Source organism: Falco naumanni, chromosome 3 (genome assembly GCF_017639655.2).
Source record: "Falco naumanni isolate bFalNau1 chromosome 3, bFalNau1.pat, whole genome shotgun sequence".
Taxonomy (NCBI): Eukaryota; Metazoa; Chordata; class Aves; order Falconiformes; family Falconidae; genus Falco; species Falco naumanni.
Window position 1 is genome coordinate 12,604,089 of NC_054056.1, and position 16,440 is coordinate 12,620,528.

The 16,440-nt window shown below is 57.3% G+C and overlaps 1 protein-coding gene across 1 annotated transcript; it reads right to left on the minus strand.

The window, feature by feature from the left end:
• Positions 1-215: 215 nt before the first annotated feature.
• WNT4 (Wnt family member 4) lies at positions 216-15,624 on the minus strand. Its single transcript, XM_040588838.1, has 5 exons — positions 15,391-15,624; positions 3,856-4,091; positions 1,592-1,723; positions 1,084-1,226; positions 216-856 (listed from the first exon to the last, which is right to left on the minus strand). The coding sequence occupies exons 1-5, from the start codon at positions 15,465-15,467 to the stop codon at positions 389-391; spliced, it is 1,056 nt and encodes a 351-aa protein (XP_040444772.1). The 5' UTR covers positions 15,468-15,624; the 3' UTR covers positions 216-388.
• Positions 15,625-16,440: the final 816 nt, after the last annotated feature.

Consider the following 16,440-nt stretch of genomic DNA (forward strand, 5'->3'; position numbering starts at 1 on the left):
CTTGGCTTAAACACCTCCTGTCTGCAATGCTCCGCAGCCGGCAGGAGCCCATCTGATGAAAGCAGGCATCGCGTGGGTCCCCGGCCAGCACCGGGAGCAGACATGTCCCTGCTGGCCCAGGACACCGAGGGGCTCAGGGCTCTGGCTTCAGCAGTAAATAAAGCAAGCAAACAAAAGCAAATATAAAAAAAAAAAGCCAACAATGATCGATTTTTTTAAACTTTAAATATTTTTTTTCTTTAAAATCTGTTTTTCTCTGGGGCTGTGTCTCTGTAAAGAGCTGCGCTCTCCCTGCAGCATCTGGGTTACTTCCTCAGTCCTGGCCGTGGGGCAAGGGAGAAGCAGGGTCAGTTAGAGAGGGGGATGGCTGGCTGCTCCCCTCCGTGCATCACCGGCACGTATGGATTTCCACCACCCGATGGCAGGGTTTGCACTTGACGGAGCAGCACCAGTGGAATTTGCAGCTGCACCTTTCCACAACCTCCACTTCGTCCGTATGAAAGCCTCGGCCGCAGCACATCAGCTCGCAGCCATCGATAGCCTTGGAGGTCTTGTTGCACTGCCGGCCGCTGGTGCCCAGCACCCCGTTCTTGAGGTCATGGTCACAGAAGTCAGGACTGGAGTCCAGGTAGACGAGGTCCTCGTCCGTGTGCGGCTTGAACTGGGAGTTTTTGGGCACCAACACTTTGGTGGATCCGATCTCGCTCTGCTCGACCTCTGTGGCACCGTCGAATTTCTCCTTCAGGACGTTGCCCACTTTGCGGAAGGGGGGCATGGCTTTCCAGCACGTCTTGAACTCGCACGAGCCCGACACGCCGTGACACTTGCACTCCACCCGCATGTTGTTCAGGATCGCCTGGAGGGACAGAGACAAGAAACCAGACGGGACGGTCAGCGCGGGACGGACACGGCAAGGAGGGTGCGATGTATGGGGGCTGGGAGGGTGGTGCAGGAAGCGCTGCTGCTGCTGTACATCAGCCCACGGGATGCAACGAAGCCCAAACGGCTCAAGCGCCGGCTGCGGAGCCCAGCTGGGATGCTGCACAGCCGCGCCGGCTGCCCAGGTTGCCCCCTCACCATTACCTTCCTCCCTGCCTCGTTGTTGTGGAGGTTCATTAATGCCCTGTTGGAAGAGGCCCCTTTGCTCCTCTCGCGGACATCGACGAAGGACTGGGAGAAGGCCACGCCGTAGGCGATGTTATCGGAGCAGCCCGACCACTGGAAGCCTAAGACAGCAAGCACGGATGAGATGGATAAGCCACCCCGCATTGCTTATCCCCTGCAGCCGTGCCCCTCCTAAAATGCAGCTGACCTGCCCCCCCTTCTGTCTTTGGCCTCTGACCTGCCCCCTCTTCTGTCTTTGGGCTGTCTGGGGCACCGGGGACACACACCGACTTTCCCTCCCCCATGGGTGATGCTCCAAAATTGAGGGCACTCCTGGGGACTAACAGGAGGGGTTTTTTGAGTTTGGTTATTTTTTTTTATTTTGTTTTTTCCTCCTTTCTGGGTGGCTCCAGAGAATGGGCATTTCCATGCTTGGCTATTTTGCATCCCCGCTCAGTCTCCCCCCCGCCGCTCTTTGCATGCTCACCCTGCGGGCTGCCCCCCTGCACCGTGCGGTCGCATCCACACTTGTCCAGCTCGCCGCTGCTGCAGGCTCGGGTCACTGCGAAGGCCACCCCTGCCGAAGAGATGGCATAGACGAATGCTGCCTCCCGTGTCCCTGCAACAGTACAAACCATGGTGGGAAACGTGGCAGCAAGTCCAAGGCATGCAAAGGGGACTTTCTGTGTGTGTGTGTGTGGGTGCAGCCAGGTGGCCAAAGCCCCTTGGTGGGCTGTTGTGTGTGTCTCTGCTCCTCTTCCCTCCTAACGCTGGTGTTGCACCCTTGAAAAGCTGGTCTGAAAACTGGCTCTTGGCAAAACACGCTATGCAGAGCTATGGAGTCAAACCCTTTGCTCTGTCTCTTCCTCCCAGAATGGGGTACCCCACGTGGGACGCTCCATCCTCCCTGCTCCCAGGGATGCTTTTTGCTTAGTGCCAAGCCTGGACCAGTCTCAGCAGAGACACCTCGGTGCTGGGAAATCATTTGCAGCAGCGAGAGCCCTGTCTTGCAATAGTGAAGGAGCCGGGAACTGCCCCACGAGGTTAAAAACGTGGATGTGATGGGCAGATGATAACCTGGCAACGTGGCAATGGCTGTATTGCCAACGTGGGGAGAGCTCTCCAGAGCTTATGTGGAGAGACTGTCCTGCCTGGTGCTTGCAATGCACCTCTGCCGTGAAATCCCTCCTGCACCCAAACTAGTTGCCTGCTTGCCATGTCCAGGAACATCCCCTGCAGCTGCAGCTCCTTGCCATCCTCTCACACAGGGTCCTGTGGTTTCCAGCACCTCCCAAACCACCCTGCGAAGCCCTATGCCGCTCCCAAAGCGCCTTGCAAAACCTTGCCGGTCCCCAGGGTGCAGCCCCTTCCCAGCTCTTCCATCTACCTCTGTGGTGCCACACGGTTAGGAAACATTCGGTTGGGAAGTCAGGGAGCATCCCTGGGGATAAACACACAGGGCGGCATAGCCAGGGATCAGCTCCCACAGCACCCTAGTCCCCACCATCCTCCAAGGCTGGTGGAGGACACGGCCCCTCCATCACCAAGCCAGGAGGGTTGGCATTTGGGGTAGCCCCACGCTTGGGGTAGAGGAGGGGATGGCTTGTAAGCAGATGTCACCCTGGCTCGCCGGTCGGACAGAGGGCAGCTCCTTTGGTGGTCGCAGCCCAGCCTTTGGTGGCCCAGCTGTAATCTGGGCGGCAGCGGCTGGGGAGGACCCAGCCAGCGCGGGGACTGAACCGCCTCCAAGTTAATCGAGGTTAATAGTAGGATCGTGTTGGTCGGTTTGTGCTGTGGCTGCCTAAAAAGAGACGACTTTTAGTTTCTGGTATTTCTGGTATTTCCAGTCCCTGAACCTTCACAAGGAGAGATCTTCACCCCTGTGTGGAGGGGAGGAAAGTCAAACAAGGAGCCGGGGGGTGGCTTCGGTCTATGGGTCCTGGGATGGGAGGCGAGAGGGTACATCACAGGCAGCACCTAAGGGGAGCCAAGGGCTGCTTTGGTGGTCTCCAGGGCTTGCGGAGGGGCTTTCCCCTTCGTCTCCTCACCCCGCTGCTCTGGGTCCTTGCTTGGTTTCATCACAGCCCCGTGCCTCCAGGACGCCTGCGTGCAGCTGGGATCAGATGGGCTGGGGGCTGCCCTGGCCAGAACTCCCCCCTGAAGGTGGGCAGCTGGGTGGTGGTGGGCGATGATGACGATGTCCTCGGAGGGTCCATCCATAAAAAAATGTGTTTTACTCCCATCGGGCGGCAGAGGGCTGTCCTCCCAAGGGCTCCTCTGGCAGCGCTCATCGCTTCGGCTGCCCGGAGAAGAGACCAAACAAATGCGAACGCAGCCACGGCTTTGTGGAGAGCGGCTCCTGGGCTTGGTGGGGAAGAGATTAGACCGCAGCGTGACTTTAGGGCCCTCACCCGAACTTGGAATTGTCCTTTTAAAAGGTCCGGGCTCTCCAGATGCCCTGGGCTGGTGCCTCCACGCAACGGGCACCCTCTGGGTGCAAAAAAGGTTTGGGAGAGGGAGCACCCAGCAGCTGAGGAATTGCAAGGGTCTGGATACGCTGCCCCTTGTACTGTGAAAAGAGCCCTGCTGAACGCCCAGGGAAGGCTGGTCAGCCCCAGGATCCAACACCAGGCCATTCCCTTCTCCCTGCCGGCTCAGGGGCAGGCGAGCCAGACCCCCGTGCAGCCCACCGGGCTGCTGTGGCAGCCAGTCCCCCACGCAGCACCCTAGGCACACATCCTCGTGGCTCACCTTGTGTTACCACCTTGCCGAAGACGGGCAGGGTGTCCAGCGTGGAGCAGTTCCAGCGGCGGTTGCGGAACTGGTACTGGCACTCCTCGATGGCCAGCTGGGCTCCGCGCCGCACTGAGTCCATCACCTCCAGGTTCCTCTTGCACATCTGCACCTGGCGCTGGATCAAGCCCTTCAGCTTCTCACAGGTCTCCTCCTCGGAGATGCTCCCCACTGAAGACAGCTTGGCCAGGTACCTGCCACGACAGCCAGCACAACCGGTTAGGAGGCAAGGAGGGCTCGGGGGAGCACAAACCCGTGTTCAGCTGGGACACCCTGCGCTGCAGAAGGCAAGGAGACCTACCCTCTCATCTCCTCCACAGCTGAGACCTGGTGCCCATCTGGGGTCACCTTCAATGTGCCACTGCGGTGGCTCCTCAGGATGCATTTTTGGCTGGCAGAGAGCAAACCCAAGCAAAACAACCTTCCCTCTGCAGCCTGGTCCCCCGTCTCTCAGGGAGCCCAGCTGCTGGCTCCCCTTTGCCTCTGTTGCCTGCAAGGAAGATATTTTCGGCGTTGTCTGAATGTGCCCGGTCAGGTCTCCTGAGTACCGGCACATCCAAGTGCTACTAGGAAAAGCCAGAGGCCTCTGAAGTCAGCCAAAACAAGCAGGACAGGGGGCTCAGCTGCCAGCTCCAGCTGCCACACTGCTCCCGCAGCGTGGCTGTGCTCATCACCGACAAACATCACCCTCCAAACCACTTCCCTCCTGCAGCCTGCTCTTAGCTCCCCCGGCCCCCAGCAGGCAGGGATGGCCTCCGGGAGCTGCCAGGTTTCCCAGCACTTGGGATTCGAGCAGGGCAGGACAGAATCAGGAGCCTGCCATGGGTAAGATCGCACGTGCTGGGCATCTCCTCCACCAGCACAGCTCATGGATGTGGCCATGAGGTGACCTGGAAAGGACTGGTCCTGTGTGGGGGTGACCAGGTGCTCTGCTTTCCGTGGCCCATCCTCAGCAGAAGGAGTTACAGAGCTGCTCTTGAGCTTTAGAGGGAGGAGGGAGCTTACTCCTTTGGGGCAAGTGCCTTGCAAGCTCCTGGCATCTCCTCACTGAGTGCTGGGGCACGACGGTCCATGCTGCCCACCCCAGTAACCCACCCCACCACCCCCTGCACGTGCCCAAGCTCACCCATCTCCCAGGTCCATCCTCCCGCTCCAGCCTCTGGATCCCAGAGGGGGCTTAAGACAGCCCCGGTCAGATTGTCCAAGGGCTCATCAGGCTGTTGGATAATCCAGGATCTACAGCTGCCCGTGCCAGCACGTGCGTAGCTGAGCCACCCTCCTTCCCGTGGCTGCTGGCACCTGCTTTAAGTGACACTGCCACCGCTGGAGCCCCATCCTGCCGTGCGGAAGGGAGGTCCCCTACGTGGGACAGGCAAAATGCACGTTTGCACGTGCCGAGCTTTAACGCCCTTGGGAATCACCAGCGTCAGCTCACGCTGCTCCCTCAGCTGCACCAAGAGATGCGGGTCCCGAGCGAAGGCTTTTTGGAAACCTCATTCCTTGACTCTGCATTTCCCAGCCCTACAGAGCTTGTGGGTTTTTTGTTTGCTTGTTTTTTTGCCTCCTCCTCCCAAGTTGCGACATCCTGCTAAGGATTTTTCCTTTGAAGCCCTGCTCGCCTCCGAGAAGTGACTGTGCAAAAGTGGCTCCTGCTCCCTGCCTGTTCCCATGTGTCCCAGGAGCCAGATCTGCTGACTCCAGCCACAAAATCAAGTTGTCACAGCCTCTTCCTCTCATTAGCCCTGCCAGTCTGCCCCAGGAGGAGAGAACAGGATTTTCTCTTCTGTGCATCAGCAGAATTATTCACCAGCTTGGTTTCACGCTTACAACTGGGGGCCGTGGGAGACGGTGAGAAAGCCGGCTTGGCTTGCAGCGTCCGTGGGGAGTCTGCATGGCGAGCCGTCAAAAGCATTCAGCTTTCCTTGTGCGCGGAGATCACTTGATGCAATGCCTCTCGGACAGCGGGAAGTGGCAGGCTGCCCTGCTTTCAGAGCCAAGTCCTCTTCTAGCCTTTGTACCAGCTAAACATCTCTGCCCAAGGCTTTCTGCTCCTCTGAGGGCATGGCTGCACGGCTCCCTGCTGCAGATGGCTGGCTTGGAACCCTCACCGTGGCAAAACCCAGGGTTGCCACCTTCCTGCTGGCCCCCCACACCGTGCAAGAAGCATCCCCGGCCCCATGCTGCGGTCCCAGACATGGGATGCAACAACTGCCCTTCCCACATCTCGCTGCAGTCGGCTGAGCCAGGATAAAGGCAGCAATCCGCCCTTGGGAGCTTCGAGGATGTTTGATGCTGAGTGAGCCTGGAGTGGCTGTGACAGGTCTGTCCCCTTCCAGGTCCAGCCATCGTTTCAGTTTGGGCATGGGGAAGCAGACACACAGCAAAGCGGTGAGATTCGCCGCAAGACACCGTGGGTCAGTCGATCAGATTTAAGCCTGGAAGCCAAGAAAACCAGATTATGCCTCTGGAACTCACCTCTTGTGCCCGTTTGGCTTCTACCCCCATCCTGCAACTTCAGCAGCATTTATCATAGCAGGGCAGCAGCTCCTGCGCAGCAGTGGGGCTGGTCGTGCGATGAGTCAGTGCCTGACCCGACTGCAGGCACCTTGGCAGGAGGGAACCGTGCCATGGGTGTAACAGCCCCATTAATATCAGCTCCACTCAGGATGGGGGCATCATCTCCTTTTCTAATATATTTCCCAGCTCAGTGGGATTCTCCAGGCAATGGGGAGCTATAAATTCAAAGCACACATGAAGAAAAGCGTGACAGGAGCCTTTCAAGCCTTTCCAAGGAGATGCGCCTGATAAGATGCCTCCCCAACAAGCATTTAATGCTGTTTGGAACGATAAAATGAAGGCCAAGGATGCTTCAAAGATAGGTACAGCTCTCCAAAAATGGGTCTGGTAATTTGTTTTGCAGGGCAGGCAAATAAGATGAAGCTATCCAGAACAGTGCTCTGGCCTCTCTCCTCCGTGACAGGTCCTCTGTGTGCCATCATCCCTCCTCGACCCATGCCACGTCTGCCCCTCCCTAGGGATGGAGGCAACTGTGCCCAAAATGCCATGGCTCCATCAGGCTACCGGTCTCCTACATCCCATGAGTACTATCGCTGTTTAAAAAAAAACAACCGAGACCCCCAGTGGTTTCACAGTAGGAGGAGGCTCCCATCCTGGTCCCTGGTCCAGGAGGGATCCAGGGGTTGAGTCTAGGATGTAAGGAAGGACCTTTGCTAGAGGACCTCATCTCTGAGGCTTTCACATGGCATCTCTCCCCAACACATCCAGCGGCACTGGGCAGGAATGTCTCACCCCCTTTCCCCTCTCCGGAGCAGCTGAAGGGTGAGATAAGAGCTGTGAAACCTGCTCTGCCCTCACCAGCACTCAAAGATCTCACCAGCATTCAAATATGCTTCTACCCCACAACTCACAGAGGGCTGTGGAGCCCAAGCAAGGCACCAAACCCATCCGCAGCATCCCACAGTCACCATGGAAACGCGGCTCTAACACTTCGCCTGGTCCGTAAGGAGGATCTTGCTTCCAAGCTTCATTTTCCTGGACTGAGGTGGGAGAAACCACAGACAGAGCCTTCACCTACCTGCACATACAGCAAGGCAGGCGCAATGGGGGGAACTCAACCACTCCTGCCCACTCAAGGACTCGGTGCAGATCTCCATCCTGATATGACATCTTGGTGGTTGTGCAGAGCTCCAGATCATGGCTTAAGTCTCACATACAGCCTCAAAACAGTGGGAAAAAACCCCAACCCAAATCACGGCACATTTTCTTCCTTTTCTAAGACTGGGCAAAGAATCTTTCAAGGGGTGAGCTGCTGCCCAAGCCATTTGTTCAGGTTTTGTTTTCTTGCTTCACCATGGCATTTACATTTCTTTTCTCCCCCCTTCACATCCAGCAGAGTCACTCACAGAACAAGCTCCATTTTAATAAAAGTCACTGCTTTAACACCAAACTGACGGACAGCCCTTCCTTTTTTTTTTTTTTTTCCCCATCCACAGCATATAGATCAAGACTGAAGCCCCGTAATTTAAGCAGCTGCAATTGATCCACCCTGCAAGATGGCAAATAAGGAAACCTCAAATCCAGGGAGCTTGGAACAGGGGGGTCCCGGGGGGGACACACAGACAACGTGGAGGGGCGGGGTGGGGTGGGGAGGAGGAAGCCCTGCTTAAATTAAAATGATGATAATTGTTTCAGAAGGAAGAATAATTGGTGGAATGACAAGAAAACCATCGGAAGAACCACAGCGGTTGGCAGATAGAGCCAGAAGGAGAGGGGAGGAGATTCCCTGCCATGGGAAGGTGTGGAAATTTGAGTCATTGACAAATTCTCCGTAGAGGCGGGCCAGGGAAGACGTAGCAGATGTCTTGGAGAAAGCAGAAATCTCTGGTGTTTCTTCTATTGAAACAAATTAGTTTCAAGTGTGAGAACTCTTTGTATTATTTCATTTTGGGAATATTTTCCTGAAGAAGCTAACAGCCAGCAGCATCACCGATCCATCACTTAGAGATGCTGAGAAGCCAGACAAGCTCAGAAGCTTCATCTCGTTCAGCAGATGCTCAGCCTGCCTGGGATACCTGCCTGGCCAAGGCCACAAGAAGCTTGTTCGAAGTTTTAAATTGCAAAGATGCTTCAGCTCTGCTCCTCTCCGAGAGGCAGCCTCTGCAAACATCCTCCCTGCTTGTGGAGGAGCCAAGCCAGCCTGGATCAGCGGCGCATCTTGTGGCTGGCTGCATAGTCAGCCAGCGACTCTGGGTTGTATTTAGGATTGAGGCTGCCCTGTGCAGACAGGTTTCTTCTGAGGAAGGAGAAAAGGCTTGTTTAGGATGGAAAAAACAGAAGAGCATGAAGATAGATGGATGGATGCACGCAGAGGTACTGACCAGGCACCGCAAGGAGCCGTCCCACAGTTATGGAGAAGGGGATCATCTTTTCCTTGTTTCTTTCCCCTTCCAAGCAGAGAGAGAAGGCACGGAGAGATGTCGCAGGGCTGGCAGGTCAAAGGATACTCTAGGTGGCCACAGATCCCCTCCTGTGCTTTCTTGTGGTGTCCTGCAGTGGGCTTAGTGCCACTCTGCCTGTGCCAGCAGGGCCAGGCTTGCTGGTACCACCCACGTCCTCGGCACGGTTCAGCAGGTCTGCCAACTCCGGCACGTTCCTGTCGGGATCTGCTGGAGAACCTGCACCCTGCAAGGTTGCTCTTCTCCAGCTGATGGCTCTGCAGCAGGTCTTTTCCCTCCCAGAGATCAGGCATCCCCCTCCTGGGATGAGATATCTTGCCTTTCCATCCCTTGAAAGCGTAAAGCATCATTTCCGAAGCCATCATCTGAGAGCCCGTTTCCTTCCCTGGAAGAAAAGCAGCTCTCGGGCTCAGTCCTGCCCATCGCAGTTACTGCAAGTGTCATCTCTTGGCTGAAACGGCTCTTTTCACACCCTCAGCTCCACCTCCGACCAACAAATGCTGAAACAGTCTTGCAGGAGGAGGCACTGCCATGATCAGCACGACCTGCCCGCAGACCTGAGCACGCAGCTCCACTGCCCGAGCTCAAATCCTGTCCCCCCTGCACCTCGGACCCTGCACCTAACACCACATGCGCCTAGAAAACACCCGCCCACCCATGCACCACGCATCGCTGGTGGCCTGCCTCCCCCATCACAGGGCTCGGGGGGGAAGCGAGGTGGCCTGGCTGCTGGTCCCAAGATGCCCTTTCTGAGCATCCCGGGGCAACATCTCCACTTGGTGATGGGGAAGACCAGGGTAGAAGCTGGGGAGAGGCTGGGAGCAGCATCCACTTTGGAAATCTGCTTTGGATGTGTAGGAAATACCCTTTACTGCATCTTCCTTCAGAAGTTGATAGAAGCTGCTCCTGGGCTCGCATACAACAGCAATGCCTTGTTGCAAGAGGAGGCAAGCGCAGGCCACGGGGCTGAGCTCCGTGGGAATTCCCCTCGTGCAGTGCTTCAGGTTAGATCTGGTTGGAGCAAACCTGAGGAGTTTTTAGTTTCGATTCGAATTTGCAAATCCGTGGTGAGAGCAGCCTTCTGCAGGATTAGTTTGATCTCGCCCAACTTGCAACAGACCCCAGGCTGCTCTCCATCGGCCAAGATACTCAATTAATTCCCCCCCACTCCCCCCCCAGTAATTTAGTGAAAGCACAATACTGGCTCCAGTTCTGCTGAGCCAGGCAGATCCTGCACGCCACCTTCCCAGCTGCAAACTGCAACAGCCCATGGCAGCAGCTCCTGGGGAGCCTGGGGGGTGCTGTCAGGGGTCCCCCACAGGCATGGGGGAGCAGACACCCTGGGGCTGCAGCCAAACAAAGGTTACCTGCACTTTGTACCCAGAGCAGAGCCCGCTGTTCAGGCAGCCTTGGATGACTGAGATTTTTGTGGATTTGCAAATCTTTCAAGCTTTAAGGCAAAAAAAAAAAAATCACTAAGTATTGTAAGAGTCGGCATCGATGCACTTGTAAGGAAACATGGAAGAACCTCCTGGAAACTGTTAACCTCCAGGATTGCTCAGTAATTTCATCATTTTAAGAAAGCCCAAAGAAATGGCTGTAATGCATTTCTCTCCACCCGCAAGGGTGAATTGATGGAGAGGACAGGAGCTCTCAGCAGAGTAACGTGTTTTGGTTTTTTTTTTTTGCTTCAATGCAAAAGTCCAATTCTGACTCATGAAGTCACAGCAAACCATGGCAAAAAAAGGAATCTGCTTCTTGCTGTTGCTCATGCTTGGAGCTGGTCCAGTTCTGCACAATCTGGGGTGCAGAGTGGTTTTATCTCGCTCATGTCCATCCTCCCTAGAACAAGGCTCTGCTGCTAAAGCCTGGGGTGTCATTTTATTTAAGGTTTCCTTAGGAAAAGATTGAGATGCCCATCACTGCTGGCAAGCCAGAGAGCACAGGTCTCTCCTTCACCCTGGCAAATGCAGCCCTGAAGATTTCCCATCAGATAGGGCCAGTGCCCAGAGACAAGCCAAACTGGTCAGAAGTCCAGCACCAAGACCAGCAGAGGTTTCTTGCCTCTGCAGGATGCAACCCTTAAAGCCAGCTCATTTTCATCGCCGAGCTAAAATGAGCTGGTTTTGTCAAGCTAAGACTTAAAAGGAAATAAAAATTCAATTATATTTCTGCTGGAGGCTGCTGGTTTCGTTCTCCCTCCCCACAGCCTGGGGGAATGGGTGTCCCTGGTTGCAGGCACCAACCTGATGGAGCCGGCAGGATGCCCAGAGCGATGCAAAGAGACCTGGGCACCCCAGAAGCGGAGAACTGCTTGTCTAACCCACAGTGACCCTCAAAGTGAGGAAATTATCCATCAAACCCAACCACTGCAAGCCACCATCCCAGCTGCCAGAGGAGACAGGACTGGGGAACCTTCCTGGTGTATCAAAACCAGGAGAGAACCTTGCAGCAAAACAGGGAGAGGGCAGGGAGGAGAGCGGGGCTCGGCGGCAGCAGCTCTGCCCTGGAGCTAGTTGCACCTGCTGCATCAGCGTGGCAGCGGCACGGCATCCAGCAGGAAAATGCTGGACCGGTTCCTCACCAGGTGGAAAACGGGAGAGTCACGATGACGGGGTGAAAAATCTTGTGCAAAATTAAACCAAGCCAGGGTCAAGGTGAAGTGAGCTCTCCCCGCTCTTCCCAAGCTGGGGAGACTCACCTTAAAACAAAAATAAATCAAATCCAGTTTAAAACCAGAGGGATGCAAGCGCAGGACCCAGGCACGCTTCTTCCCAAGTCCTCTACATTGCACAATGACCCAAGGCAGCACAAAATGACCGTTCAAGCCGCTCTTGCAACATCCCTGCGGCAAAGCTGGCAGGGACGAGCACGGAGAAGCGGGCCCTGCATTTGCAAAGCACCTTGTGATGCTCAGATGAAAGGGGGCCGGAGAAATCCAAACTCCTTTTATCCCTTCCTCTCCAGCCCTCAAAAGTGGTTACTATTAGAGAGCAGCTGCTTAGCCAGGTTTGTTTGGACACTTTCAAGGTCTTCAAGCTTTCCCAGTGTGCTCAAATTCAGGTTTTTTTTAAAGGGTTTAAAAGCCCATCTGTGCTCCTAGCCCTTTAAGCCAAGTCTCAAGCCCAGAGGGAAGTTTTAAACTCCTGTAAATAGGGGGTAGACGGAGCTGCTGGTGGCACACCCTGCTCGGCAGCAGCATAACCGCATCTCAGACTATCCAGCATCCATATGGAGACCCTCCTCCAAAGCCACTTGTAGCTGCAAGAAAAACGGAGGGAGGCTGTAATGATTCTCAGATAGCTTGATAACCAGGGGTCTCACCCAGAAAGGACCCCTGCCCGGTTGTATCCGATGCTTTCTGGGCAAGGGGTTTGACTCTCATCACTCAAACCACCCAAACAGCTATGGATCACGGCAGCCCCAGTGCCACGCGGGGTTAGGGGATGCTTACATCCAAACCCCACTTTGCACATTTTCTAGTTCACTTCTTCAGGTGGACTTCCCTCTCTTCAAAACAGATAAAGAAACGAATAAATAACTAAACGGCTGCTGGCCCCTTACCTCCCACTGAAACTGGAGCCTGGTGCTCCCACGCCAGCTTCAGAGAGGTGCTCATAGGGCTAACCCCCCCCCCACAAAACACCTCCCAGCATCGGGGCGGTTTTGGACCACACTGAGATGACACGCTTCCAAACTCTACCACATCACTGCACGTGCAGGTTCAAGAGCCAAATCAAGTCTGTGAAACGCGAGTTGCTTTGGGCAGTAACTCAGCTCCTTCCCCTGCGTAATGCACATCCCGGGGCTCCTCCAGAGACAAAGCAGAAGCCGGAGGGACATTGCTGGGCACAACCAGCTAGATGTAAAAGGCACTAACGACAGCCCTTTATTTAATTTTACAATTCTGTGCCTGAAGAGGCAGGCGGAAAAGCCTTAAAACTCTTTGAGCCTCCAAAGGCAGGAAGAAAAGCCAGCCTGAAGCTTTTCACAAGAAGCGGGAACAGAGCATCTCTTCAGATTGAAGAACAGAGGTTTTCTGGATAGGCAGTAAGCCAAGCAGCAACTCCCTAAACTCAAGACACTGAGAAAACACACCTGAAGTTTGCTTCCTAACCAGAGGGAAAGTAGCTTGGTCTGTTTAATGAAAAGATTCAGCAAAGTCCCTTCCAGCTCTATGCCTGCTAAGGCAGAGCGATCCCCCTGAGAGATACCTGCACCATCTCCCTTTTATATGGGATGGGGTGGCTCAGAGGACACCATCTGCATGGCCAAACCAAGCCCTTCCCCACCAAGCCAGGCTTAACAGGAAACCTTCAGCTCAAGTGTTGCAAGCAGCGTCTTTCCAAAGCGCTGGGGGAATGCGAGTCCGGACAGGTTGAAAGCAGCTTTAAGGGAAGGGAGAAAAAAAAAAAAAAAAAAAAAAAGTCACCACTGAGCTTAATCACTAATCCAGCAGGTTTCTGGAAAAGCAAACTTCGCCGTGCACATGCCGATGCGTGGAAACACGCGGCAGCGAGGCTGGATCTGGCCCCGCTGCGCTGGGCACAGGCTGGCAGCGCCCGGGCGCTATGATAAGGCAGAGCACGCTGGAGCCCACACGCGTGAGGCTTCGCGAAGACATACGAGGCACACTCATTCCTCGAATATCTGATAACTCCTGGGATCCTTCTAACTCTGTTTATTGCCTCCGGCAGCCTTTGTTTCTGATGTGAGAAGATAAACAATGGGAATTGTCTTAATCCTAAAGGCAAAGGATAAAAAGCACGGAGCGGCGGACGATCCTTTTATCACAATACATTTACAACATCAAAAAAGTTGACCCCCTTCCTTTCAAAGGCACTGAAATGGATCTGCTTTTCCTCCCCTGTTGGCAGGAATGAGCCCGCTGCTCTCCGGCCGCCGAGCCCCCCGCGCCCACCCCTCGCTTGGCCAGCACGGACGGCTGCACACAGCCCTCCCCGTCTGTTCCCCAGCTTCCCAAATGCAATCCCAGCTGTGTGCGGCGCCGGGGACCTGGGGGGTCCCACCTCTGCACATCCATGTCGACCTCACTCACAAAACCCCCTTTGCCAGATAGTTCCCCATGCCCGTCCCAGGGCAGCCAAGGCTGCTCCTCTCCAGGGACCTGCCAGGTCCTGCAAGGCTTCCTCAGCAGGATGTTCTCCCTGCAGGAAAAACGCTCCCACAGTTCCCGATATACCTTCGCCAGAAGCATGACAGCTTAAAAGACCACCTTGAGAGCTGCTATGATCCACCCACCACTTGTTGGAGATGCGTGGCGCGCAAGTGGCTCCATCTGGCACAGGAGGAGGGGAAGAGGACTAAGTGCTAACGCATCCCAGGCAGCTACAGATGGGCGAGCACCTTTTCCCATGGGCAGGCCACTTGGAGAATGCTGCTGACCTGGCACTTTCCCGGAGCGTAGGGAGCATCCTCTCAAACCCACCCACACCCCACAGCCTCCAGCCAGCCAAATCTCAAGGCAGGAGAGACGGGAGCCAGACACGGGACGAGGACACCAGGGATGCGCTCGTGGGACCATGCCCACCTGAGTGCAGGTGGCAGGAGAGGCACAAGCCACTTGGGATCTTTCATCCCAACAGCCCCAGGGACCCCCCGCTGTGTCAGGCTGTAGCTGCCCCACCGATGGGGAGGTGATGCGGAGGCGGCCCACGTTCCCAGCCCCACAGCGGGGACTAATTTGTTCACGGCAGCCAGCAACGTCGGGAGCAGGGGAAGCACCATCTCCCACCAGAGCAGATTAATTAGGAGGACCCGGTGCCTTCGTTCAAAGTTAGGTGGGAAAGTATCCCCTCTGCCCTTGGGGGGGGGGGGGGGTGTCTCCCCAGAAGACAGTCCCACCGCCTTGGCAAACACGCAGGAATTTTCCAGAATGATTTCCGCCCCTGTTTACCTTACACATTATTTCAGTGTTTGTTCAGCGGGTTCCCAATGTCACCGGTCTTCCCTGCAGCATCCAACAGCCCCCCCCCCCCCGGGCTGTGGCCGGGAGCGGAGGGCCGAGGTGTGGGCAGCCCCCCGGGGCTGGCACCCTTGGCCACCCCCAGCCCTGCTCAACCCTCCCCTGGACCGCTGGACCCCGCACGGCACCTCGCCAGCCCCCGACCCCTGCGCTGACCCCACGCCCCGACCCCCGGCGTGGTCCAGCTTCCTGGCTGAAGGATAAAAACGGGACGGGGGCTCGGGAAGCAGCCCCAGGCCCACCAGCCTCCGTGACACAGGGGACGCGAGCGGCTGGGGAGGGTCGGCACCCCCGCAGTTCACCTGCCCGGGCTGCGACCCCCGCCCCCAGAGCTGGGGGGGCGCAGGGGGCGCGGCGCGATGGGGACGGAGCCCGGTGTCCCGCCGGGTACCCGGCAGCATCGCTACAGCGCGGGGAGAGGGGGGGGGGGTGTCGCACCCCGACCCCGGCAGCACCTGCTCCGCCTCCCCGAGGGGGGGATCAACAAGTGGCGAGTCCCCCCCCGCTTCCCCTCGCCCCGCGGCTACTCACAGCCAGTTGCTGGCGTTGGCCGAGAAGGTGGCGAGGATGATGAGCAGCAAGGAGCGCAGGCAGTACTCCGGGCTCATCCTGGAGCGCCGGCGCGGGGCGGGGGGAGGGCGGCCGGCGGCGGCAGCCCCCCGCCCGGCCGGGGCAGCCGCCGCCGCGGGTGGGCACCGGGCAGGAGCGGGGCGGCGGGCGCTGCCCGCTGGATGCGCCCGCGGCGGCCGCCGAGCCCGACTGTCAGCTCGGCCGGCCCATCCCGGGATGGAGCGGCGGGCCGGGGGCGGGCCGGGGGCGGGGGCAGCCCCGGGGGCCGCCCCAGCCCCGCCGCCGCCTGGGCGGGACCCGCCGGGGACACCCCCGGGGGCGGGACGGCGGCGGGGAGGGCACCGGGGGGGGGTCCTGCCGGCGCCCGCTGCCCCGCTGCGCCCCCCCCCCCACCCCCGACCCCCCCAACCCCCCCCAGGGGGTGCGTGGAGCTCGGGGGTCGCTCCTGTTGGAGGTGCGGGGAGGGATGGGGGTGTCTCGAAGTGTGTGTGTGTGTGGGTCTCCCCTCGCGGTTGGGGCTTTTAGGAGAATTTCCGCGTGGCTGTGGGAAAGCGGAACCCTTGGATGGGGTCTGGCGCTGGGGGTGCCCACACTGCGGGGGGTGGGGGGGGGTGGGGGCAGCCTTGGCATCGCCGGGACTGCCTTCCCCTTCACCACCATCCGGAGGGGTATCCCAAATCCCGTTTTCTAAGGCTTCACTATAAATGCCTAGTTTTGGCACTTGGAAATTCACTGGTGAGGAGAGGGTCTGGGGGCTTCCATCAGGAGGGAACAGCAGTGGAGTTGGCAGCAGGGGTAGGATGCGAAGCCCCTCAGGAGTAGCTGGCCGCAGGGATGAGGATGCAAAGCCCTTCGGGAGCAGCCGCAGGGATGAGGATGTGAAGCCCCTCGGGAGCAGCCAGCCGCAGGACCCTGGCCGTGGGCTCCGGGCTGTGCCTGTCGGTGGTGATGCCTGGTCAAGGATCCAGGATCAAATCCACCTCTGGAGTTCTCCAGGAAGGTCAGCCCTTG